General features: G+C 39.3%; 1 protein-coding gene across 4 annotated transcripts in view; it reads left to right on the forward strand.

Annotated features, from left to right (window-relative positions):
• The window catches only part of fry (microtubule binding protein furry), a 1,034,138-nt gene that overhangs the window by 855,124 nt on the left and 152,554 nt on the right, over nt 1-26,460 (forward strand). For all 4 annotated transcript variants that reach the window (XM_083126340.1, XM_083126342.1, XM_083126341.1 and 1 more), the window contains one exon: nt 6,000-6,175. In XM_083126340.1, the coding sequence (XP_082982466.1) occupies nt 6,000-6,175 (176 nt within the window). The remainder of the gene's footprint in view (nt 1-5,999; nt 6,176-26,460) is intronic.

Raw genomic sequence — 26,460 nt, forward strand, 5'->3', positions numbered from 1 at the left:
AGACCATGAATTGTGGAACAAGATTATCAGCGTGCTTCACAGGGGATGCACATCAAACTCTGGTATGTTCTCTTGGTGTATTTGAGTAATCGAATGAGAGAGCAATGCTTCATTTATAAATACCTTGAACTAGGAAACATATTGTAATAATACCCTAAGCAACACACACATGCTCTACATGTAATGCACAAAAGTCGTTAGCTACGTAGGCATATGAATTGCAGTTATCAGTACTAATTGTACCACATCATTGATAGGCTCAAAGTACAGTCACGGACACTCCTGCCTTAGAGCAATTCAATTAACTTTCAATGTCATTGTTACAATTCAGTAGTGTCCATGGCTGTACATATATCACAGTTCCTTCCTCTTTTCTTCTTACGTGGAGTGTATGATGCGGTTACTGCTATGATATTTTATACGACGAACTGTAACTCCTAATAGTTGCACCATATTTCACCCACGGCGGAAGTTCTCTAAAATTTATTAGTCGTAATTCACCCTATGTGTCGATTTAAGGGACATATTTCATCTCGGAAAGCCCTGTCGAAGTCGCACTCTCGTTTAGGTAGCTGATAAAAATGGTTAAGGACTTTCGCTTTTACATACATATCGGATCTTCCAGGTAGCATACATCTTAGTCTTTCAGCGAATTACAATTTTTTGGGGTATGTTGTTTTCAGCCGACAAGATGCAACTTTGTAGAGATGGGTACGATCGTTGGAAGCTCGAATCAGGTTGTTGCTCGTCCTGCAACAGTAGTTTTTCACGACTTTCCCGATGAGATGGTAGTGGAAGTGGACCGTATTTAAATCAGCAAGTGTAATGAAGAAGTTCCGTGTTCGATACCCGGTGGAGACACATAGTGGTTCGGATATCACTTTAAACTGTAGGTCCCGTCCCGATTAGCCTTTCTGTGCATAAAGTGGACTTAAAACCTCAAACAGCAGGTTTTTTTCATAATGAAGCACGAAAAACGATATGTTCACCGTATTCTTGTCCCTAAACATACTCCTCCCGTCCACCGTAAAAAAGTCTAATTACTAAGTGTGGGTGATAAAGAACATTTTACTTGAACCCACACACTTTTCCACTTTTTGGAATATGGTGACATGACCATGAGAACTCCAGTGCTACTCTTCAAAACGAGCATTGTGTGCATTTGGGCGATGAATGTTTGTTTCTCTACGCTTTCTAGTAGCATCGAAAAGACGTAAATATTGTTCCGAAACGTTCTCCTATCCAAAAGTACCGTCTCTTGAAGGAAAACGTCGTATGTAAATACAGGAGTAATTAAACATAAAATACAATGATACAGTCATCTTTAGATGTACCTAGTATTCTTTAAACTGAAGATAAAAAGTATTTCATTGGCATTGCAAAAATTTAAGCCTTGACCACTTATGATCACGTCCCATGGTTATATCTCACATGGAAAAGGAGGGGGACTCCCCGATTGCGTAGTTCCAACGTTGTAAAGTTGTAATCAAGGGGTCCCGTGCTCAATCTCCAGTGGATGCACATTGCACATTGGTTCGGATTCCACTTTAAACTGTAGGTCCAGTCCCAATTTGCCTATTTGAGCATAAAGTAGACTCAAAACGAACTTTGACAGACAGGACAAAATTTTGATTATCAAACAGCCCATTAACGACCTTATAAAAATAGTTTTTCTAATATTTTTCTGCTCTCGTACTCCTTTTTTTAATGCCTGCCACATAGTACTGTTTGTTATTATGTATATTATTATTGAGTTTTAGTATTATTTAATATGAACTGAAGAGAAATCATTATGTGAAAATTCGGACTGGACCTACAGTTTAAAGTGGAATCCGAAGGATTGTTTTATCTTTCGAATGCTGCATGTGTCGTCCACATCGGACTGTTGATTCATCAGAGATAGTAATTTTCAGTTGTCTCTGTTGTTTTTAATATAAATTTTAAATTAATATACTCTATAAATCAATATCCATGCCATGCAGACGGTCCAGGGAATGATAGTTTCGATAAATTCGATGATTCCCATCACACTTTTCTCAGGCTTTGGTCTGGTGTACCAATGCTGCACATACACTCAAACTTACAACGGTTTTGTTAGGTTTAAGAGCATAGTGCATCCGCCCACATGTCTCGTCATTGACGATCTGTTATAATTATTACAGCATGTCTGATTAAAATAATCGCGAAGTTTAGTTGATTGAAGGAGAGAGTTGCCCAAATCTCATCAGATTTAAAACAGGCGTAGCTGGAAAACTGGTAATTCAATTTAAGTGTACCAGCTTGTAAAGGGATGTTTGAGCCTTTCATGTACCTTATTTGTACCTTTCTTCATGTATGTATATATTTTAATTTATTCTAATTAGGAGTACCTAAAAATTAACTTCTAAATCCTTGCAGATTGTGCAGCTTCGGCAACTAGCGTCTCAGATCGCACCGCTATTGTTTGAGTTGTCTTTTTTAAGCCCACTTTATGCTCAGAAAGGCTAACCGGGACTGGATATTTAGTTTAAAGTAAGATCCGAACCACTATGTAGCATCACCGGGTATCGAACCCAGCACCCTTTGATTACAAGGCGAAGACGCACCGCTATTTCAAATATTGAGAAATAACATGTTTTAACGACTACAGAATAGAGTAGCAAGTTTTTATTGAATTCATACTTAATTAGAGTCACAATTATTGCAAAACTGCTTATTTCACAACTCAATCCAAACCAGGACAACTTATAAGACTATGGCATTGTCCACAAATTACTCTCTTTCAGCGTTTTTCACTGATTCACTTTTCTTCGCATATCTGAATCGGAACCCAGGTCTATTTCTGAGTTTCAGGAGATTTCCGATTGACGACGTAACTTGGATGGACTCCTCTAAAAGGGTCCAGATCGAGTTGAGTGTTATCGACGATATCCGTGGATCAACAGGTGTTCGATATAGCACCAGCACGCATGCGCGCGCACACGCTCGAGCGATGAGAAGGCATGCGAGAAGATTAATTATTTCAACCGATGCCAATGATGCTGCACAAACTAAAGAATTGTGTTATTCTCTGTAATGAAAGTAGTAATTGGATTTTAATAAGCCTGGATAGTAAATTGCAATAGAACCCTGAGAAGGCGGAGTGTGCAGCCACTTAGTTAATCCCATAGCCCCAACTCAAAAGGAGATAGGCCAAGTTCCAATGACGTAGTATTCCAACGAAATAGAAACTTCACGCCTTGCACACATGCGCGCGCGCATATAAAAGACACCATGTTCAATTCTGTTACTTATATCTTATTATAACATCTTCTCTTCTTGATACGATGACCTTTGTATTTTTAAATATAAGTAATGAAGAAATGTATTGTAATTTTTTCCCAATCGTTGTGTTTATTACATTGGGAAGGTATTTGTATGGATGATTAATGATGATGATTATGATAATGAAACTGAAGATGGGATACTGACAAATAATGTCCGTGCCCTGACTGGGATTCGGACCCGGGAACTTTAGTGTCGAAATCGAAAGTCGACCACCAAACCAGAAGGTGACCATACTACACATATGTATCTGTATCACATCTGTATATTAAAATGAAGTTCAACCAGCCTGTTAACGTTTTAGGTTCCGTTCTGTTTATCTCATTAGAAGTTCTAGTGATTTGTAAGCATCGTTTCGGATACAATTGATAGGTGTTCCAAATGATACATTTAATCTCAAACCATTTATGTTGTACGTACGGGATTATTTGTTCCAAAACGATGCATACAATTCCCTTTTGTCCAGAAAATCGATTTCGTTTATAAATATTGTTGTATCATCGTTGGCATTCTAATGCCTCTCAATACTTTAAGAATATTGTTATTTTCTCTTTATAGTCATAACTGAATTTATTCCCCAGAATGTTTATTCTGCCTCATTAATATGTCTCAGCACCATGTATCTTGTGCATCTGTAGCACAATGTATGCAGCTCATTGAAACGCAAGCAAGAATGTATTTGGGTCCCCCCCTTTTCTTACCCAAAGCTGAAAGGCCGCCAGAATTCCGATTCCATTCAACCTCTTATCTTCGAAATCGCTTTCGTGATCCTTGATGCATGTCTGTACCTCGTAAAGTACAAATCTTAAATCCTCTTTGCTTTTCAAGCACGGTGGAAAACTCGAAGTAAGTTATTTTACGCTTTAAAAGTTGGGGAAAAAATGGTGATGACTATTCCTGAATGAGAGGTTAAGAGGCGAAGTTGTCAGCATTCTTCAAGAAGACCCACCCACTTCTCTCTCCCCCTCTACACGCACCCCGCCCTACTTCCTGCTGTTTGCATGAACTCGGGTCTAAGCAACTCGATTTGCACTTGTGGAGCCCAGCGAGCGGAAGTTTCCCGTCTGTTACTACATGAACGCGACCGACAAAGCCTCCTGCGTCGCTCCATCCTTATTGCCCATCTTACAACGCTCCAGTGCCGCCGCTCGCTCTTCAGTCCACACATTCGTGCAAAGCACTCTTCTATGATTACAAAGGGTTGATCAGATCTGCATTACCTTGGACATATGGGCCTCCCCGATGGCGTAGTGGTAGCGTCGTCGCCTTGTAATCAAGGGTTCCTGGATTCTATACCCGTTCAGATCCCACTTTAAACAGCAGGTCCAGTCCCAATTAGCCTATCTGTGCACAAAGTGGACCTAAAACACAAACTCAATCAATCAGTCAATCAAACTCATTAACTTGCACATGCTTGTCAATTGTTAAAAAGCAAAATGTGATGCAACATAATGTTTCCCCGCTATTGTTTCCGTGTGTTACATTATAAATTCCGCGAGATATGCATGAAGTCGTTACCTATTTGTGTGGAATAAAAGAACACATAAAATTGAGTTATAAATCGCTAAATAATGACCGAGCATATTTCAATTTCCCTGCTCAATAGGTGGGTTTCATGTGACGTTAGGATGCACACAGCCGCCATGTTTACGGTTAATTTAATTTGTCATTTGTAAGAAAATATGCACCACGTAGCGTTCTTTACATTGGAATTTTGCCCGCTCGGCGACCGAAAGTAGTCGACTTTCGATCTCGCCGCTGAAGTTTCCGGGTTCGAGTCTCAGCCTGAACATGGGCGCTATTTGTGATTGCTCCTTCATCAATTTCGTCTAATCATCACTCATCCTCATGGTCGCCATTAGCCAAAAGTGGCAGAAAAGCGGCGCTTAAAGATGCAAATACGACAGCTCCGGAATTTCTCATCAATTGTGACCCCGTTTTTATAGTCTGTAATTTTTTGTTCCTTTCTGCCCTCTTTACCTAGGAACAACTTAGGTTATCACGTGGCCTCGATATCTTAAATGTTCTGCACCACGCATAATCCTAATTATTAATAAAGTAATAGTGTTATGTGCAAAGTGTGCCTTAATATCATATTTATATTCAGCTCAAAGTTTTTTTCAGCGCTTATAAATGTATGGAATAATTTTTGTATCTCCGATAAATGTAAAACAGGTTAATCTTCATTCATTATATTCACGTTGCCCTAACATTAAACCATCAGTAAAATTTGATTTAATTTTTTATATTTCGCGTCGCTTTTCTGTCACTTTTGGCCACTCTCAACGATGATGATGGGCGATAATATGATGAAATTGATAAAGGTTCACTCACTATGTACACTCATGCCTAGGCAGGGATTCGAACTCGGGACCGCTGACGTCTTTACATGCTGTGCTAATCACCCATTCTGTAACGTTTCAGCCTCGGTAACAACAGTAGGTTTGTGTGTTTCGTCCATACAGCCTTAGCTCTTAACATGGGTAAGGATATTGTAGTTCTCAGAGACGCGTGTTGATTTTATTTGGTCTTGTATAATGTGGCGGGTGTAAATCGCCTACAATTTTAATTTCAATCAAGCAAGACACTACTATCAAAATTGTAGAATTCAAAATACACACATTAATAAACTATTTGCATGGATGTACGTTTGTAATCAATCTGCTTCTCACATTATGTGACTTCATTTGTTTCAGCTACCAGCAGCGGAAGATAACTACGGAGTCCTGCGTGTACAACAGCAGCGCTCCGAAATAGACAAATTTGACATTCCACAGCCTCACCCGCTCCCCATGCCTGAATATGGAGGGTACTTCGCTCCGCTTACAGAATATCTCCCAGACAGTTCCCAACCAATCAGCGGCTTCCACAGGTAAGTCTATAGGTATTGCGTTTTCTTCTTTTTTTCAGGCTGATCTCTGCTCGAGAACTTCTACGTACACCAATCAAGTATACGAGTTATGTGTGTACGTGCACATTATTATGTAATCTAGGATATGTGTCATGCTATCCTGTGGTTGTTCTGTTGAAAAGTGATATCTAAGCTTAAAAGACCAGCTAAACTGATGTGTTATTCCCAGGAGCGATTGCAAAAGGAACTCTAAAAAGTCGACAGATTCATTTCTTGCTTGCTTGTTTGAAATTCTGAATCAATTTGTCTCCGTCAGTGAGGTTCTTTTCATTCTTCCATTCAGAAATTAAATTTCACTCTGAACTCTTAGATCTATCATCTTTTCACTTTTTTTTAGTTTGCATGCCACTATATTTAGAGTTCTTGTATCGTCCTGCCCAGGAACAGTCAGGACATATACGTAGCAGCAATTTCTCTCCAAGTTTTTGTTGAGCAAGGAACGTGTGCCACTTCATGTTGAACGTTGTAGAATGTCATAAATAGTGAATACCTTACCGAAGATCATCTGCCATCTTGTTCGGTACTTAATATAAAAAACACCGATCGTACAAGCTTTATTTTCGTTTCTTAACGAATTTTGTTTCCATACCTGTCAGGCAATGTTAAGTTTTTAGTTTGCTCTGGTTAACAGAAGGTAATATCTTCAAGACTTGAAGAAAGGTCAAGTCGAACTTTCATCAATTTCATTTCCTCGATAAAGTATATTTTACCATCAGCCAGTTGTGTAATTATCCATGGAATTATTATTTCTGAAACGAGATTTTTCCATCGATTACCTGCTCAAATTATTGGACTGCATGGACAAAATCCAATAATCCATAATCTCTTTCATCAACCTTCGTCCAAAATGGTTACATTGAATATTGTGCATCATCTGCCAGTAGATGGGAAAATTCTAATTCGTCTCCAGAGATTTTAATCCCAAAAAAAAAGATCGAAAGTTAACCGAGCCGTCATCTCTGTATTTTGAAACAACTCAAGGTGTATCAAATCTAAATTATTTTCACTTTCAGTCGAAATTATAAAACCAAAAACTAAATTCCGTGGTGCAATTACCTGTTGAGGACGAAGGCTTGCCAAGCAAGTTTTCACTGGTGAGTGCCCTACTTCTTACCTTAAAGTAACTCTCGAATTGTTCTCACGATGCTGGGTCATCAGTAAAATTAATATATCAGTAGAAATTCTTCAGAAGTAATTGAAAATTATGTTTATTATCTTTCGAAACATGTATAGGACTTAAACCTGAACGTGGCCATACATTGTTGATATTCTCACACCATGTTCATTTTCACTAAAATCTCACTCATACACTTTTATATCAACTTTTATGAGGTATACGTCTCTTAAAGCAGAGGGATGCAATGATAAAACAAAAATAACGAACAAATGACTAACACTCGAAATGACGTTTGAACCATTATGCTTCTCTTTTCAACTTTCTTGTTTTCAGAAATTGACTTAACCACTGTTTATCGCTCAACGCCCCTATTCACCACTTACACACGCATACATACACTATCATACTGGCTACGTACCTTATGATGTAATGGCTTCAGCGTTTCCATTACACTACATAGTTTGAAAAACTCAATATGCTGACCAAGGCAGAAATTTATTTTATTATAAAACATAAACTAAACGTAACGTTTGAACCTTCTAGCAAGGTTTTCTTCAGACTCTGTAACAAGTACAAATGTAACAAGGTACAAAACAAGACGATATATATACATAAAAATTACTCCCCTCCAGACTATTATAAAGTTGTTCTGGAACATTCTAGCAGGTGGCTTTCCCTTGTGAACTGTACTTTCACCTGAAAGGCTAAACATTTTATTTCATCTGGAATGTGGTTGGACTCTTTATCACAGACACAATCAACTGGAATGGGGGACTGAAGATAAACAAAGAATGAAATAAGGTGTTAGAAAGAGTGGAAAGGACAAGAGAGGAAAAAGGAGAGAAGAATGAAGGAGAATGAGCGTGAGATAAAGAGTCCAACCACAGTCCAGATGAAATAAAATGTTTAGCCTTTCAGGTGAAAGTACAGTTCACACGGGAAAGCCACCTGCTAGAATGTTCCAGAACAACTTTATAATAGTCTGGAGGGGAGTAATTTTTATGTATATATATCGTCCTGTTTTGTACCTTGTTACATTTGTACTTGGTACAGAGTCTGAAGAAAACCTTGCTAGAAGGTTGAAACGTTACGTTTAGTTTATGTTTTGAAATAAAATAAATGTCTGCCTTGGTCAGCATATTGATTTTTTCATATCATGGAAACAAGGCTTAATGGTGTTATAACTACATAGTTGGATTACATTGTTTATGCTCCCGCTGTCTAGATGGCACCAACAAACAATGTATGCATATTATACACAAGTTCAGTGTTAGGCAAATTTATCATCTGTTTCGTTGAGGTGGATGGTAAGAAATTAATTTTAATATTCTATACGATGTATGTTCCCGTCTCTTATCGCTGTTGCATGGAAAGGGATTATTAAAATTAATATCTTGTGGTGCATCACGCTAATGGCTCCATTAGTCATTCGCTATCAGCGCCAGTGATTTGTACAGTGTCGGCTTTGCTTCGAGTGGAACACGACGAGATCCTTTTTCCACATTTAAAATTTAGATTCATTTCATCTTCTCTACGACATAACTATGACTCTAAGCAGGATAGAAAATAAACGTTTTTATGAACTTTGAGTCAAATATTAATAATATTAAGCAGCCCAATATGACACTAAGCTCAGAAATTACAAGGCGTTATTTTGTCACTAAAACTGTCGGACTTGAGAATGCATTTAAAATTTCAAAATTTCTACTTGCTTCGTACTTTTTTAGTTATCCAATACATAATGTACACGTGTGTTTCTTTAAAACAATCGTCAAGTTTGAAAATTGTCGTGTGCTGCGTAAAGTTTTTAAGCTTCATACCATTCTTGTCCAGACGAGAGCTAGGGATTTTAGAATTCGAATGTTGTCATCATTTTTGCAATCATTCGTGAAACTCTTAAGACTCTGCTTGAAATAGATTTATTGAAATAGGCTGCCATATGGTCGGTTAGAAAGAATACGATTGATTATATGCCTCCCATTGATTTAACAAATTAAGCAAAGAGCTTTTTATAATTAAGTCAATATTGAAGTTCGTCACTCACGCACATGTGTGTGTAATTGTTTGCATGTGTGACGATAGGTGTTATGTAAACTGTCTGGTTTCATTTATCTTTATCAGTAGATAATGGATTACCAGTGAGAATTGTATCGAAACAGAGAAATATCGTCCAATAAAGTTAACTGTGTTACGAGTACTTCCAGTATAGCGGCCAACAAAACATTTACACACTTTTTGCTACATTTTTAGTCTTCGAACAGGACATTTTCTGATGTGTCACAGTCCTGTGTTTCAATCTCGAGATTTTCATTTAAAAATGTGGGAAGAAACAACGATCTCAATAATTTTGGAGATATAGAGGCTGTATTACAGACATATAAGTATTTTACAATTTTAAATGAAGAAATTTGTTTTATAGTCGATACCTGGGTTTGCTATTTGTTGTGGATTTTATGTCTTCCATAAGAAATTTCATAATCTATGGTTATAAGAAGCATGCGTAAACTTTTTAAATTTAGGCTTCATAGCTATACGGCTACACCTCAGCATCAGTGAGATTTTTTTTTTAAAAAAAAAATAGGCTTCGAGCTTCCCTGAAATACAAATAAGAAGATTCCTTTCCCTTGACAAAACGTTATTGATACATGAAGATACCATTCACCTGAAGGCAAGAGAAATGAGAGAAATTTTATTTTCGTAAATTCCATTTTTCTTCTTTCCTTTTCTAGGCTTTCAGTAATAAGCCTTATCTTTTGAAAACAGCCCGTGGACTTTACCGACCCACTTCTATCTCACGAGAAACCATCTGTAATTTTTATTGCCGCTCGAACTTTATTAAATTTCGCGAAAAGTATTCGACCTTTGACTTCCGCTACTGCCAGGCTGAGCGGAAGTAGGTAGAAACGGGGAGGCGGAGAATCCGTAGCGGGACGTAGACTGTCAGCATTACTCTCAATCAACCGGAAGGCCCCAAACGACGTTGATAAAGCTTAAGTCTTTGTCCCTGCGCGCGAACTTTGGCTCGGGTTCTACTAGAATAAAGTTGGATCATAAGTCAGGTATATTTTGCGGTTTAGCTTTCTCTCCCTCCATATGTTTGTTTGTTTGTGTGTGTGTGTGTGTGTGTTTGTGTGTGTGTGTGTGTGTGTGTGTACATACATACTTCATATATATATAATCACCGTGCAGCATCGACACAGTTTCAGAATTGAAACGAACAACTTTTCGCAGCAGTAACATTTATTTTGATAGTTGAGGCTTCATTTCAACACTAGAGGCTTTGAAAAACCGATGTAATTTATATAATTTATTCTGTGTGTATGCAACCATGCAGCATAAATTCATAGTTGAGTTGTCACTGACCTAAAAAAACTAAGACTAAGTATTATGAAAAGTTATGATACGGATATGCCCCAACAAACTAAAAATGCTCCAGCAACATAATATAGATTCTTCAATAGGATTTTTTTCGAGACTGTCTTAAGGATATAAAGAAAAACGTTTAGCACAAATAGGCTAATAGCTACTGGATCTGTTTGAAATCCAAATTTTTGGCCACTCAAAATCGAATCCGATACATGTTGATTACAGGCCGATAAAATTAATACCACGACAATGATTAGGGCAAGGAATTTGGTGATTTTGAAGAAAGTTGAAAGATTGCTCGTACATATAAAAATGTGTATCATGAAGTAATAGGTTACATAAAGGCAATTTGTTTTGGCAGTTTTCAGTTTCCATATTTTTGGGAGGAATCTTAGGATAGTTTGAGACTTTTTAATAATTAGTTTTTGGGAAAGCAGTGGCATTTTTTTATGTTCAATCCAGGAGACATTTCAGTATAGAAGTAGAGATAAACTTATCGACGTACCAGCTTTTACCAGCAAACAGTAGACAGTAATTTTTATTTGAACATCTCCTTTAACTTTATTTGTTCATTTTACAGTTAATTCTAGATGTATTGTGGAAAGCTACTACAATTTATGTTTTCAAAAACAATACAGGATAAAATTATTTTTGTGAATTTATGTTCAGTTGCTGCTTCTGAAATTATCAGTGTGTTTCTTACTAATGGTGTCCAGGGAACGTTAGGGTAAACCGACATAATATCGGATACTTTTTGAAATCACCATAATTAACCCACTAAAATTTAACAGAAATGCATAATTTTTGGTAATATGAACTATTGGTATCTTACCTTTTGCCTTGTGATGTGTTTATCTCCCTTATTGTTAAATTATTTGTTGTACAGTACAAAATAAAAAAAAACATGCAAATTTGAGGAATGGAAAAAAGCCGTCCTAATATTGGATAGGAATTTAACATTATATAATATATATAATAACATTTTTTTAAAAATTAAATTACATCTCATGATAGAAGCAACCTATTATTTATTTTCAAAGTACCGTCAGATTCTTCCGAGTCAGATTGCTCTTGACATGTTTTGTGCCGCAATTTGGTATTGGGGAATGTCAATTAGACCAATTTGATATCCGATATTTGGCAGGCCTCCCTATCCGATTTTAGACCGTACGCGACTTCGTGGGAAATATAACCTTAATATCAAACAAAGACATTTACCGGAATAGGACCAGCATATCAACATACTCAATTATTCCATCTTTCTATGAAATATAAGTAAGCTTTAGTTTCTCCTTACCTTCAATGTGAAAACCTATGATGATGAAATGCTTCCAAAAACTCAGAAACTGAATATTTCTGTTTTCGTCGATCGGGCACGAGCAGGGTGCTCAACATCGTTCCCACTCACAATGAAGTATTGGCGGCAATCGTCGAACGTAGTTCAGTTGATGGTTGCAGATGGCAGCATCCACGAGCCGAGAAATGATGGTATCCGATATTATGTCAGTTTACCTTACTGTACTTCTCGAACAGTTCATAGTAAATTTAAACATTTTGCACTGTCATCCGTTAAATTGCTCTCTAAGATTAACTCATTACCTGTTAAGGACCTAAGAGTAGGAAATGATTTTTTCAAGAACTTATTGTTCATTTTTTTATAATTTTAGGGATTTTTTTTACTATTTTTAGTCATACGTAAATTCAATTTTTTATTTGGCTTTGTTTAAACAATTTTAGGACATCGAATATATTGCCCTAATAATGACTTTAATATAAACTAGTAGAAGCAGTGAAGACGATACACGGTTTGCGATACTCGGTAGAACTGAATAAGGGCTCTATATATATAAGAGTTTCATAACTTCTCCCTGTGGTTTCCGCTATGCTAAAGTTTACCCAAAGAAATGTAACGATAATTGAACAACACCGTTAATATGCAAGAACAACCGAATGCGTGTAATAATAATTAATAACGATATGGTTATCAATTTACGATACTGTGAGGAATAGTATACAAATTATAAGATAATCGGTTTTGGATTGATTTGTTTTATTTTACTTGGCTTTCCTGTTACTTTGGCTAATCGCAAAGAAGAGGATGAAGATGATGACGTGATTGATGAATGTCCCAAACATGAGTCCTACGAAAGATTGTACTGGTTGTGCGTCCATTCGTCGGAGTGCTGGTTATTTCTGCTACTGTGAATACAACCAAAAATAGGAAAGTTTTTAATAATTGGAATTACAGGGTTGTCATACATATTTTTTTCATTTTGAAGCAGTGGATATTACTATACAGGAATGTTTTAGACCTATAAAGATATAAAATGTATTATGTATACACATGATATTGGTATTTAATAATTCAAAGATAACGACGCTCATGGAAAACTAAGCTTGTATTGAATTATTTTCAATTGTTTAAAAAAGTCTAAACAAAGCTTGTATTTTTGAATAGTATTTTTTGTTCTACTATTTTTCATTGAAGTGCGCTTAAATTATGAGCAGCTTCTCCCTCCCTCCCTCTCTCTCTTTCTTTATCTCTTTTTCTGTGTGTGTGTGTGTGTGTGTGTAAAATGTATAAACAAACACTCACTAGCAATTTCTCTCCATCCTGGTAATGTGGTGTTTATTTTCTATCAGCGATGATAAAGAATATTTCCAAGTTTCTTCGTATAGCTGTATGATATGATATACAGGGTGTATCAGAAGTGATAGCGCAAACGGTAACGGTGAAAAGTACACGGTAGTAGACGCGAAAAAGTCTCTGCAAACATGGGGTCGCAAATGAATCGTTTGAGAGATAATTGCGAATGTATGGTTACGATCCGCCACTGACTCGATTGTTTGTACAGGCAATTCGGTTTAGCTTGAGCTCTGGCCTTCAGCTGCGCAGAAGCCTGCCGTCAGCGTGACGATGCGAGAATTCCACCGAGAGCAGAGTTGCTAACTGCCTTAACAATTACCTATATTCATAATCTGACTTCACAGCATATTGATAGGTGTGTTCGGTACTTACTGTATTTATATATTTTTAAAAAAAGCGACAGTTTGAGAAGGTGATAGTTCAAAGAAAAAAATGACATGATTCTTTTTGTCGGTGAAGCTCCTATTGATTAAGCTCCTCGGCGGAGGAGGCGGCATCCTCCCTCTCCTCCTCATCCTCTCTGGAAAGGGGGGGGGGGGGCAGATCGTGTTAACACGAGTAAGCTGATTGTTGACCTATGTTGCTTAGTGTTTTATTCAACGGAAACTGAGGTGAAAACTGGAATGAATATTGGAGAAAGCAAAGTGATTCATGGTCAGAGTTAAGAAATTATCTTAACGTGCATAAATTTATGAAGAAAGAAGCTGACAGTGGTCTTGCGTTGCAGAAGTGCAGAAGCATGTTTCCGCAGCTACTGATATGTCAGTAAGTACTTTGAAACGGAAATGGTCGCTACAAAGTAACTGGAAAGGTATTAGTAACGGCTAACAAACCACGCAGAAGGAAGACATTTGAGAAGTGTTATTCGTAGAACAATTGACGAATTTCACGATCGTGAAGGACAGCGTTCTACTTTAGATTCGTAAGCAATTTTTTTTTTAATGAAACAACAGCATATACCAGGTAACCAAGAAAGTTCATGCGGTTTTAGTACAAAGAAGAAAAGGTCCAAAACAAATGTGTTTACCTTATATTTATTCTGCAAAATATCCACCATCCGCTTCTACAACCTTCTCCCATCTTTGTACAAGCCTGTAGATGCCATGTTTGAAAAAGTCTTTGTGTAGGGCCGCAAAAAACTGCACCACCGCGTTTTCAACCTCCTCGCGAGTTTGGAAATGTCGATTGCGCATATGGTTGTCCATAGACAAAAAAAGATGGTAGTCTGATGGAGCGATGTCGGGTGAATACGCTGCATGTGGCAGAAGTTCCCAGCCGAGAGAAGAAATCACCTCCAGGGTCATCTTTGCTGTATGCGGTTTAGCGTTGTCTTGGTGGAAAAGAACACGCTTCCTATTCACTAATGCAGGTTGTTTTCTTGCAAGCTGTTCGGCCACTCTTTGCAATTGCGCGGAGTACACCTCTTTGTTGATGGTTTTACCACTTTCCAAGAACTCATAATGCATAATCCCAGCCGTAGTCCACCAGACACACAGCAGCACCTTCCGCTGATGAAGAGCAGGTTTTGCAATTAAAGTTATGGTGTCATTTGACGATAGCCAATGGTATGGGCGTTTCTTGTTATCGTACATTACCCACTTTTCATCACGTGTCAAAATGCGGTCCAAAATTGGGCAGTTGTTGTTCCTAGTGAGCAAGGAAGCGCAAATGTTCAGTCATTGGAGACGGTTCGCAGCAGTCAGCTCGTGCGGGACCCACTTACTCAGTTTCCATGATTTGCCAAGCTCATGCAAGTGCACACAAATTATTTCAGCACTTACAGCAAATCGTTGAGCGAGTTATTGACACGTTTGACTGGAATCCTCTTCAATTGCTGCCTTCAGTTGGTCCACATCGAGAGATTTCGGTCTGCCCGATCGAGGTTTGTCTTCCAGTGTCTCATCGCCACTCGAGAAGGTCTGAAACCACTTTTGCGCTGTCCGTTCACTAATTGTACCTTCTCCAAACGCTGCACATGTTTTTCTTGCTGCTTCCGCTCCTTTTGTGCCCAACTTGTACTCATACAGTAAACACGCCCTGATTACTACATTCGACACAGCCATGGTTCACCGCGAATACTTGCTCCCGAACTATCGACTGCGACCTGTTATCTACGTTAGCCGACGTGCCAAGGAATGAGCTTTCCGCCAATCACACATACATGTACCCCTGGCGGCTGAACTGCGTACAACCCCACGAAAACTACGGGCAGTTGTAAAAACCGCATGAAATTTCTTGGTTACCTGGTAGCTTTGCCAGTTTCATGTCTATTAGAATTGTAACTTCCGCGTATTGCAACACTGCTCCTATGAGTCACGTGACGTCATCTGCAGACGACATTTTCCACTTTGCGCATGCCAGAGCTCAGGCTAAACCGAATGCCCTGTACACATGGTACGCTTGTCTCCTTGCGCACTTCGAGGTTTCTTTGTTTGAAACTGAACACTGCCGAAGGGGGACGTTGTAAACAAACCATACGTCTTGTACAGGAAGGAAGGCATAACAGGCACGTCACATGTAAAGTGGTAAGCTCAGGTAATTATATATTATTAATATATAATAATTATTGTGTACTTTCAACTGTGTCATTTTGCAATATTACTTATGATACACCCTGTATTTACCTTCGTCAATATTGAAATATATATTGTTTCCGTGTAGACGCAGACTTGTACCTTGGATGTTAATTTAAGACGCAAAGAAGTTCGTATGCGGCATTTGATAACCCGCAACAGGCTATCGGATAGACCCTGTGAACCATACCAGTATTACACGCCTGCGGTTGCTCTTGGTGCAGGATAGATTCAAAGAAAATCCAAGTGAAAATTAGAATTTTAAATGCAAAACTAACAGGCCGTGTTGACCTGAAGCAGAGTGCTAACAAACAAGAACCTTTCCCCATTAGCAAGAAATTACGGCAACTTTCTCTGGCTGCATAAAGTCTAATCTTCAGAGGAGAAGAGGAAAGCGAGAGCAGTGAAACTGCTTGGAAGAAAAAAATAATTGGATAAAAAGGAATTTCGCAAGAGCTGGAAAATCCAGGAACATAGAACAGAACTCCAACGCAGGTGCAACATTGGTTACAAAATGCAAAGTATGGTAGTTGCATAAATTATAACTTTACGTTAAGTGAAATTTCTAATGTAACATTTTTAAAGGTATTAGGGATGAATGAATGTGGAAGAGTTATATTAGAGACCCTGTAAAAACAAAAGAAGCATTTTTGATTCTTGTCAGTTTCATTGTATTTCTCAAGATGAGCCAACCTTATCTGTAAACTCTACTAGAAAATAATATTTACAGAAACACAATCCCAATTCCCCATCAGGAATCGAACCTAAACCCCTGAACTTCTTAGGTAACTGCCATAACCACTCCACCATTCCGTCATCCTTAAAAAGCTAAATTCTAATCGTTGTCTTGTGCAGTCACGGACACTTCTGGGTTGAAACGATGCTATTTGCTTTCAATGGCATCGTTACAACAAAGACATGTAGGTGAATGTGCATGTGTGCCTTTCACCTTTCTTACGCTTATGATTGCTCGAAAACCCGAAAGTTCATATTTGGATATTTAATGAAGCTTGATTCATTTATGGACATTCGGGCCTCCCCGATGGCGTAGTGGTAGCGTTGTCACCTTGTAATCAAGGTGTCCCGGGTTCGGTTCCCGGTGGAGGCACATAGTGGTTCGGATCCCACTTTAAACTGTAGGTCCGGTCCCCATTAGCCTTATTGTGCATAAAGTGGACTTTAAAAAAACACCAACTCAACCAACTCATTTATGGACATTCATAATAGACATTGATACTGTAAGAAACAGATATGTTAGTCTTAGTGCATACAAAATAAACCCATGGAATAATATGATTTACTTTTAAAAAATAAGTTTTCGTTGTCTGTAAAAAATCTTCGCGTGTATGTCAAACCGATGAGCCTTTGTTGCATTTTTAGAAATGCAGACCCTGATGTACGCACAAGTTGATATGGTTCAACACGTTTTGAAAGCTGTAATACCAAAAAAAAAAAAAAAAAAAAAAATAACAATACATTTGATCAGAGTAACATGATTGTGATGCTTACATGAAACTCAAACGATAATTAAGCCACGTAAACCGTGGTCGGGTAGTTTTTATTTTCTTCGGATCAATAAGCAACACTATGTACTTGTCCTTTCGACAAGTGGATGTTTTTAGTAGAGTGACTATTTTGAATAGAGTAGCCTAAACTTTCAGCAACTTTCTGTTACAATATATTTCGGCCTGAAAGCTGTATATTTTGAGCTTAAGTCTATCCTTTTCCTTGAATTTCTGTGCGGTAATAAATAGGAAGGCTTCAAAAGTACTTCCATGGCTAGGAAACTGATGAAATCATAGATTGTAATAATGGAGGTTTGCATGCAGACAATAGGGACGCGGCAAAGCCTTTACAACTTTTTGGAAGCTGGTTATTTGAGATTTCCTTTTAAAGGAAAAATTTAATATACACGTGCTAGAAACTAAACGTTGATAACAGTGGCGGCGATTGGGTTCCCAAACTAGTTGGCATTTCCATTGGTAGACAAGGTTTAGCATAGTGCGGGGGCAGAAATGGCAAAAGGTGGAGGAGCAACTGTCCTCCATGCCCCCCTTAATCGCCGTCACTGGTTGATGTGTGTTTTTTCCTCTGTTTTCTTTGGTTTGCGTTTCGTTGGTGCGTCTTGTCCCTCGGTGCTGTTTTCTGGCTTTCTACATCGCTCTTCGTACCTTTTCTTACAAGTAATTCCGCAGATGCCCTTCCGATCCCGGATCAATCAGGAATTTTATGGTACCTACTATAAATCGAACCCGGTGCCGCGCCCACTTCACTGGTATTTGCATGCACGTTTTGGCGTGTTGGCCCATTTACTTCACCTAATTTCACCTACTGATAGTCGCGATTAACCTAATTAGGTAGAAAAACTATATTAAAATGAAGGTTTTGCCGACGCTAGCATGACCTTGCTCTTGGTGTCTGGATGTACAACTCCTTACCTTTAGTTTTCGGTCAGACAATTTTGAGAAGACACCCTGTGTATGTCGTGCGCTGAATCTCTTATAACATAAGACCCCCCCCCTACGCCTTTACGCTCTTCACACGCAAACTACGTATGTACAAATGCAATCAAAAATAAACCGAACGTTGCTTGCTGCATACCTTGCAGTTGGCAACCCTATCGCGCGGCTGCGCAGACATAACGACTGACGAGTGACGAAGAATACCCGTCGAGTGTAGCTATACTCTGTCCCCGTACCTCTGGAGCAAGGTTGCGCATAAGGCAGAAAAGGGGGAAGGGGAATCGAGTGGGCAGAGCGAAGCAGTACACGCTGCTGCGAAAGCTGGTAACTGCAGTCGCTCGGCCACGCAATCCCGCTCCCTCTCACGTGTTCATTGTTTGAGCCGTCGTCACCACTTGCGCAAAGATTTGTTTCCGTTCACTTGCTCCAGATATAATTAGGAGAGACTATAACTGGGATGAGACGTAAGGTGGCATTAGGTGGACCATTGTTCCGCCGTGCTGTCGAATTGGGACGAGCAAGTGAACATTAAATTCTATGTTAAACTGGGTAAGACAAGGCGTATTTTGCCATTCTCCAACGTATTCGTGATACAGTGCGACGAAAGAGGTCTTATCTGTGGCGAGGAAACAACTAGATTCTCCATCATGATATCACTCAGGAGCACCGGTTGCTCTTGGTGACACTAAGTTCGAGGCAGCTGTCCTACAGCCTCCCTACTCACCGGACCTCGCTACAGAGAATTGCTGCCCGTTTCTCAAGCTGTAAAACGTGATCATGTTTCCGTCGGCAGAAGAGGTCAAGGCATCCAAGACGAGCATCACAGGACCGTTTTGATAAGTGGGACGGATGCTGGCGGAAGTGTGCCCATGCCCAAGGTACTTACTGTGAAGGCGATGTTTCCTAAAAGCTTGCATTTCGTGTTTAATGAATGTTAGCACAAAAATTCGGTTTATTTTTTACTGTCCCACGCAGTTAGGTCTTAGCAAGAAACTGTTCAACTTCAATCACATCAGTCGCAAAAGGGTTAGAGCACGTTTTCACTATTTCGTTAGCTCTAATATCAATTAGTTACATTTGAGGAGAGCTGTCCTTCCGAGTTCCCTGTCGAGTGAAGCTACGGGTGCATGGAGCTAAAATAGAGCAGAAGCAATTTCTGGGGCAATAAAAATCAGGGTAAGCTTGGTTGTGTGCAGCAGCTGTTGGTTGAATCTTGCAATGCCAGGCTCCTGGACTTTCAGCGAGACGAGTATCTGGAATATCATTTGCATGCATTGTGGGTAATTTCAGCTGCATCCAATACGCGAGACGGGTTCCAGTTGTTGAGAAAGGGAGGGTAATGAGTTTTCTTTGATAAAAGCAGTTCATCTTATTCAACAAACTCGATGCGGAAACTGCAGAACCTATTGACGGCTATACTCTATGAGGTGTAACTGGTTTCTTCCCGCCATAACGTTTTTCATCGTTTAAAGCACGTGAATCGAGCAGGTATTCACATTAAGTTATCCTACTCTCAAGTGAGGTATCGGCTTTACATCTGCGGCACATGCAAGTGCGGTTGGGCTATCGGTGGGTGGGAGGGGAAGGGGAAGGAAATTGTTATACCTCAACAGGGATTAGGAACCGAGTGGGAGACCCGGGTCCGGGGTGGGTGATGTAAGGTCGGAATTTTTCCGGTCTTGCCCCCGCATAAAGCTGCTCCGGGGCTCACCCACCCTCATATCAGTGGGTACCTGGGGGAAACCCTATTGGGTAAAGGCGGCCAGAGCGTTGTGCTGATCGCATCACCTCCAAAATAGCCGAGATCGAGAATGTGTGGTGCCCTACCCCCACGCCCCCTACATGTGCCTTCATGGCACGGTGCTATATGCATGGGAAACTTTACCTTACCAACGGTAGGGCGTCTGACTGACACGACGAGACCCGGTTTCGATTTCCGGTATGGCTGATTTAAGGTGTGATTTCAGACAAGATTTTTCCTGCTGTCCTTATCACTGCAAATAATATTTCCTAAGATTATATTTAGATCACAACGTATATAGTGTATACGTAGATCGTGGGGGCCATGTATCCCGATATCAAGTTTCTACCTTGACATACTCTTCTACTTTTGATTTCCACACAGCTGTGCCAAAATGGCGTGTTGAGAACAAAAGTAGATAAAAAAAATTAAGAAATTATTGAAACACTATTACAATTAGTCGTCTCTTTCACCAAATACATCACCAGTGGGAGTCCGCCTTCTCAAGAACACCAATTTGAAAATTAGTGCTCTACTATCAGGCTCGAAATGAGGGGGAAAACACCCTTCTTTTCACGGAACCACCCCCTGTTTCCTCTGCCGTGATTAGAATGTCACACTGCACTGCTACTCGCGAATTGGATGAGAGCTTTCCTTTCCGAGCGTTGACGTTCCCCTCAATACGTTCTGAAGGGCCTCCAAGAAGTCCCAGAGGTGGTTAATCAATGACACAGGTATGTGTTCATATCAAGTAATCCGACTATTACCATCGTAGTGTCGAAAATAAAGGAGGTGTACGCCCACTTTGTGACCACGCTGTATAGTGAGCTCCTGCTGGAGGCCGTTTCCAATCACGCCGGCTGTTGTGCGATAGCCTTGATTTAAAACAATACCAAGCGAAAAACAAAAGAAGAAAAGACACAATCAGCCGGTCGCCTCATATGAATGCGGATTTAGTCAACAATTGTTCTCACCTGACCCGTGACAATGTCAGAGCTGAAAGCACATAGTGCCTCATCAGATGCCATTGTCTGTGCAAGCCTTATATTTTTGTCGTTAAATCTTACATTTTTACTACACATATTATTTACACATTTTTGCCAGATATATCCGATAATAATTTTTATAAAATATCCTATGAAATCAAATTCACTGCGAAAAGCCCAAGAAACTGTAGTAGAGGAACCGCAGTACTTTGTAAGTCGTCTGTTTTGCACGCGATTCAGTCAGGTTACGAGTTAAGATTTTAATTTTTTCTCCATGCGTAAGTGGCTCTGGTATTGCACAGCCTCTAAAATAAATGCGGTCTGAGGATGTGCTGATCACACCATCTCTACGGTGGTATGTTTGTCTTCATGACACTGTGCAATGCACGGGCGACTTTTATTTTGATAAACTACAAATGGAACTGGAAAATTCGTTCCTACTATCGGATTAAAAATTGTGGATACTCGAGTTTGGAGTTCAATTTAAAATTAACCAGTAGTCCTACGTAAAAACGAGTTTCATTGGTGGCTTCCCGTAGTTTCCACGGTTCAACGGACATAGCTGTAGAGACAACATAAGTGGTGTTTCCACGTTCAACAAACATCTTGAATAAAAATCTGTATGAAATCGGTTTCGCAATGTCAATTGACAATAGTAATGGCTTCTAAAAACAGATGCACGCAGCTTCAAAACGATACGCGGTCGTGTTTGTAGGACTACCCAATACTAAGAAAAAGTTGTTTCACAAAATTGACAAGAACCTTTTCTTGGCCGATTTAAAAAATCCAGAAATTAAGAATTCTATTAAAAACCTTTCTACCTGAACTATATTTAAATTTCATCACAGTATGACCAAAAGTTTCTTTAACCGTAGAATTTCAAAGAGATCGGTCGTTTCGGAACCACTAAACAACCTGCCCTTTTTTTTTTGTTCTCATAAGAAAGAAATAAGGCTTCCTCGAAAAAAAATTGGTTACCATAGCTTAACGCATAATTGAATAAGCTATTTTTTTTGTAACTCGTTTTTATGTAGGTATACTGATTAATTTTTAATTTGAATCAAAACTCGAGTATCCGTAATTTTAATCCGATTGTATATCTTATGTCTAAAATTAAGTATTCAAATATGTACACCATCTACGATGCATCCTTTAAGTACATTAGTTTTGATCTTCCAATAAATAAACTTACTGTATTATATATTTTTAATAGTACATCTGTTGATGCTGTGCAGGTTAGAGGTCTCGGTGTTCTGAGCTATTCCGAAAAAAGTCACTCACTAGTATCTCACGACCTCGTAATTTCGTTTTGATGTTGTCTGAAGTTCATTCTTCTTCCGTATTTATTTATTACGGCTCTACCCCACTGCCAAATTCTTTGCCCGGTTCTTGATTTACCGAATTTATTTTCCTTCCTTCTACTTTCCTCTTCCTGCGTTGTGTCACACGCTCCGCAATTTATCTTGTAGGAGGCAACTTTCGTAAATATTACCTCTTCTGAGATTTCGGCTTCGTAATGTTCAAGGGAACCCACCTCCCCCTTTTTCTCTCTCTGTCTTGGGGGCCCTTTTTATTTACTTTGACCTCCTTTATTTTCCTGTCTTTGCGCATCGTAGCGTAACTGAGTTGCACGTACATTTCTTCCAGTGTTGCCAATCGTGTGGGGTTGATTCCCGCTAGAATGACAAGAGAAATCACCAGAGGAGTCTCGGGTTCGATAACTCTTGAGTCTCCTGCCTGAAACTATAGGTCCGTCCCGATTAGCCTACGCTAACCTTTTTTAGCCATAAATCTATTTTGCATTCACTTTTGACCAATCATGGCGATGAGAATGAGTGAGTGATAATTACTTTAAATTGTTGAACGGACACTCGCAAAGAAACATCCATAACTTCGAATCCGGAACTTTTGGTAGCGAGATCGGGAGTCATGAACTCATGAACTCGGCCCCGAGTGTGGCAAATTAGCCAGGTAGAACCGTCAAGAATCATTTATCTTTTGGGAGAAATCATAAGAAACCACTCGGACGGTTCAGTGGCCATGCGCGTTCAATGTGAAGTTCACGGATTCGAATCCCTGCCTGGCATTGGGAGCGTGTAGTCCCGTTTCGCTTAATTGCGTATCGGCAATGTGATCTATGACCTGGCCGCCATTTTAGGCGAAACGGGATATCCCTTCTTACTGGTTGAAAGGGAAATATTTCAAGTGCGGGAAATTTAATGGTCTCTTAACAGGGTGATAAGTGTGCTCTGTTTTGTTTATTCACCCTTAGTTCTCGTTTATGTAACACATCTGGTTAGGTTAGGTTAGATAAAACAAGAACAAGCAGAAAATATAGCTTCTTGCTTGTAGTTAAACGTCAGAGATTGAAGTGGAGACGTGTTAAGGATCGTCTCTGCCTACTACAGTGCTTTTCTTTACCCTTTGGGCGCCTGGCGGCGGTACGCTCGGCGGCCGTCCGGACCCCAACTCCGGTCAAATCGCGTGCGATATCTCCGCTATGGAAAACGCTAGCTTCGAAATGACTTCAAGTTCTCAGAATTACAGTTACAAATACAATCAAAATAAGCACGTACATTGTCAGGGGGATGTTGGAAATGTTGTCCTCGTGTATCCACACTTTTTTGGCATGTTTTTTGGAAATTTCACGTAGCTTTGATAAAAAAAACACGCTAAAACTAAAATGGTACTTAAGTTTCTTAACAGCAAGACTGGCAACTGAAGCACATGCCAAAAAACGAGTGAATGCACGAGTACTACATTTCCAACATCCCTCGTGATAATTAACGTGCTTATTTTGAATGTAATTGTAACTATAATTCTCAGAACTTGAAGTCATTTCGAAGCTAGCTGTTTCCATAGCAGAGATATCGCACACGATTTGACGGGGGTTGGCGTCCGGGCGGCCGCCTAGCATGCCGCCGTCAGGCGCCCAAAGGGTAAAGAAAAGCACTGTAGAAGATAGACTAAGAGACGGAATCATAGAAAATACGACAAACATTTCCGGCTGCTGGATTGTGTGACAGTTCTCCTTTTTATGAGCAACACCTGACTATTTGGCTCGTGTGACTTTTCGTAATTAGCATCGAATTGTTTGGTTCTCTACGTTGATCACCGTCAAAATTTCCCTCATTTTCAATATTTGCCTTCCACCCTGTTTTGGCAAAAAGGGACAAGGCGAAAGGGGATAATCCCCAATGGCAGCAGCTGTCAGATGTGATTGACAGGTGCTGATAAGCAATTAGGCCAGAGGTTCTGAAACTTTTTTTCTCATTGTACTCCTTTAGTCGTAATTAAACGTCTAATGTATCCCCACCGTAGGTTTTCTCCGAAAAGTGGGTTTTGGGGAACCTTTTTAGCTGCCTGATTGGTGGGAAGTTTTTGATATGTTGCAGGCGTGTATCTGCAATAGAGAACTATGGCATTCGGGCTGTATGTCGAAAGATGGTAAATCCTACGTATATTGTTTTATTGGGTGTTCCTTCGTTTACAATCTTTATAATATGTTACAAAAATAACAATGTCAAACATACGTATGCTAAAAAGTATATATAAAAAACGAATTTCGTGATGGGATAAGACTATTTTTTTAAGCTTGCCATTGTCGTATTTTTTAACAAAGTCTAGTATATGACATGTTAAATATATGAAGTATTCGAATGGAAATGTACAGTCCGGGTCAATATCTACCAATAAGAAATTAAATTATCTCGGCAACCAATAGTGATAGGATCTGGTTTCGTTTGTCTGAAAGAGAAACTCAACAAGTTTTATCACCAACACAAAATATTCAATGCAGTCACCTTAATAGATCTCCACGTGTGCTCCATTGGTTGCTTGACAAACATCAAGGCGATACTCAACCTCCCTCCAGGTGTTCTGTAACATTTGAGGCGTCACAGATTCACATGCAGCGATAATTCTTTGCCGAAGATCGTCCAAGTCTTGTACTGGTGTTTGGTACACGAGAGTCTTGATGTACCCCCATAGAAAGAAGTCTAGTGGCGTAAAATCAGGGAACCTCGGGAACCATTGAATAGGTTCTTCCCTTGCAATCCAGTTCTGTGGGAAATGGTAATCGAGGAAGTTTCTGACATTCTGTGTACGTAATGCGGAGGAGCCCTGTCCTGTTGAAATGTGTATCCATGTGGTATACGGCGTACAGCATAATGTTCCAACATTTCCAAGTAGGTGTTCCCTGTAACTGTAGCCTCTTCAAAGGAAAAAAGGCCCGATCACAGAATCATGAGTGAACACACACCACACATTAAATTTGGGACTGTCCCTTTCATGTTCTACCACGAAGTGGGGATTTTCCTCACCCCATATCCTGCAATTATGTCTATTCACTTTACCTGATGTATGAAAAGTGGCTTCGTCAGAAAATGCTACACGTTTTAGGAATTCATTATCTTCATCAATGCGCGATAATATTTCAATAGCGAACTCCTTCCTTCGAGGTCTGTATTTACGTTTATTTTTTTGAACGAGCTATATCTTGTAAGCAGGGAGTCGTAACGTACCCAATTTGCGTTACACGGTACGTTCCATTTTGTAGGAGGAAAAGTATGGTTCCACTGCTGGTACCCATGTAACGTAACGAAATGCAATATGTTATAGACTGACGTTACAAGGAACGTAACAAAATGTATTGTGGTAGATATTAACGTTATAAAGGAACGGAACGAAATGAGCACATTGGAACATAACGTAATATGCAATATGGTATATACTACCGTTACAAGTTACAAGGAACGTAGTAACGAAATGCAATATGGTATATACTAGCGTTACAAAAAAACGTAACGAAATGCAACATGGTAGTAAATAACGGTATACATAGGAACGTAATGAATGCAATCCTCCGTAACGGAATGAAGTGAAAGGCAATATGGTTAATTAACGTTACATAGGAATGTAACAAAATGTAAACCACTGTAGCGGAACGGAACAAAATGCAGTTGGGTACATACCATCTACATAAGGAACGTAAATAAATTCAGTATGGTAGATGTTAACGTTACAAGGAAAGAACAATTCACAAATGTTAGCTAGTAACGTTATAGGCGCGTGACGAATATAATCTATTTAACATCACGGAAGAAAAAGGAATAGCCAAAATCTCTTACCTTTCATTGGAACATTGCGAAAAATAACTCAGTATATCGTATGGGATTAATGTGAAATAGCCGTTAAAAATATGGTTGTTTGTAAAAAAATGAATTTCAACCAGGGTTGTTAAAGGGTCAGGAATTTTAAATCAATTCAATTCCGGTTCAGCAGGGAATATTAGCAAGCATAAATGGATCTGGACCGTAAAGAGCCTTTTTATGTATTTCAGATCGTTCCAGGGA

Source organism: Lepisma saccharinum, chromosome 8, assembly GCF_977018435.1.
Source record: "Lepisma saccharinum chromosome 8, izLepSacc3.1, whole genome shotgun sequence".
Classification (NCBI taxonomy): Eukaryota; Metazoa; Arthropoda; class Insecta; order Zygentoma; family Lepismatidae; genus Lepisma; species Lepisma saccharinum.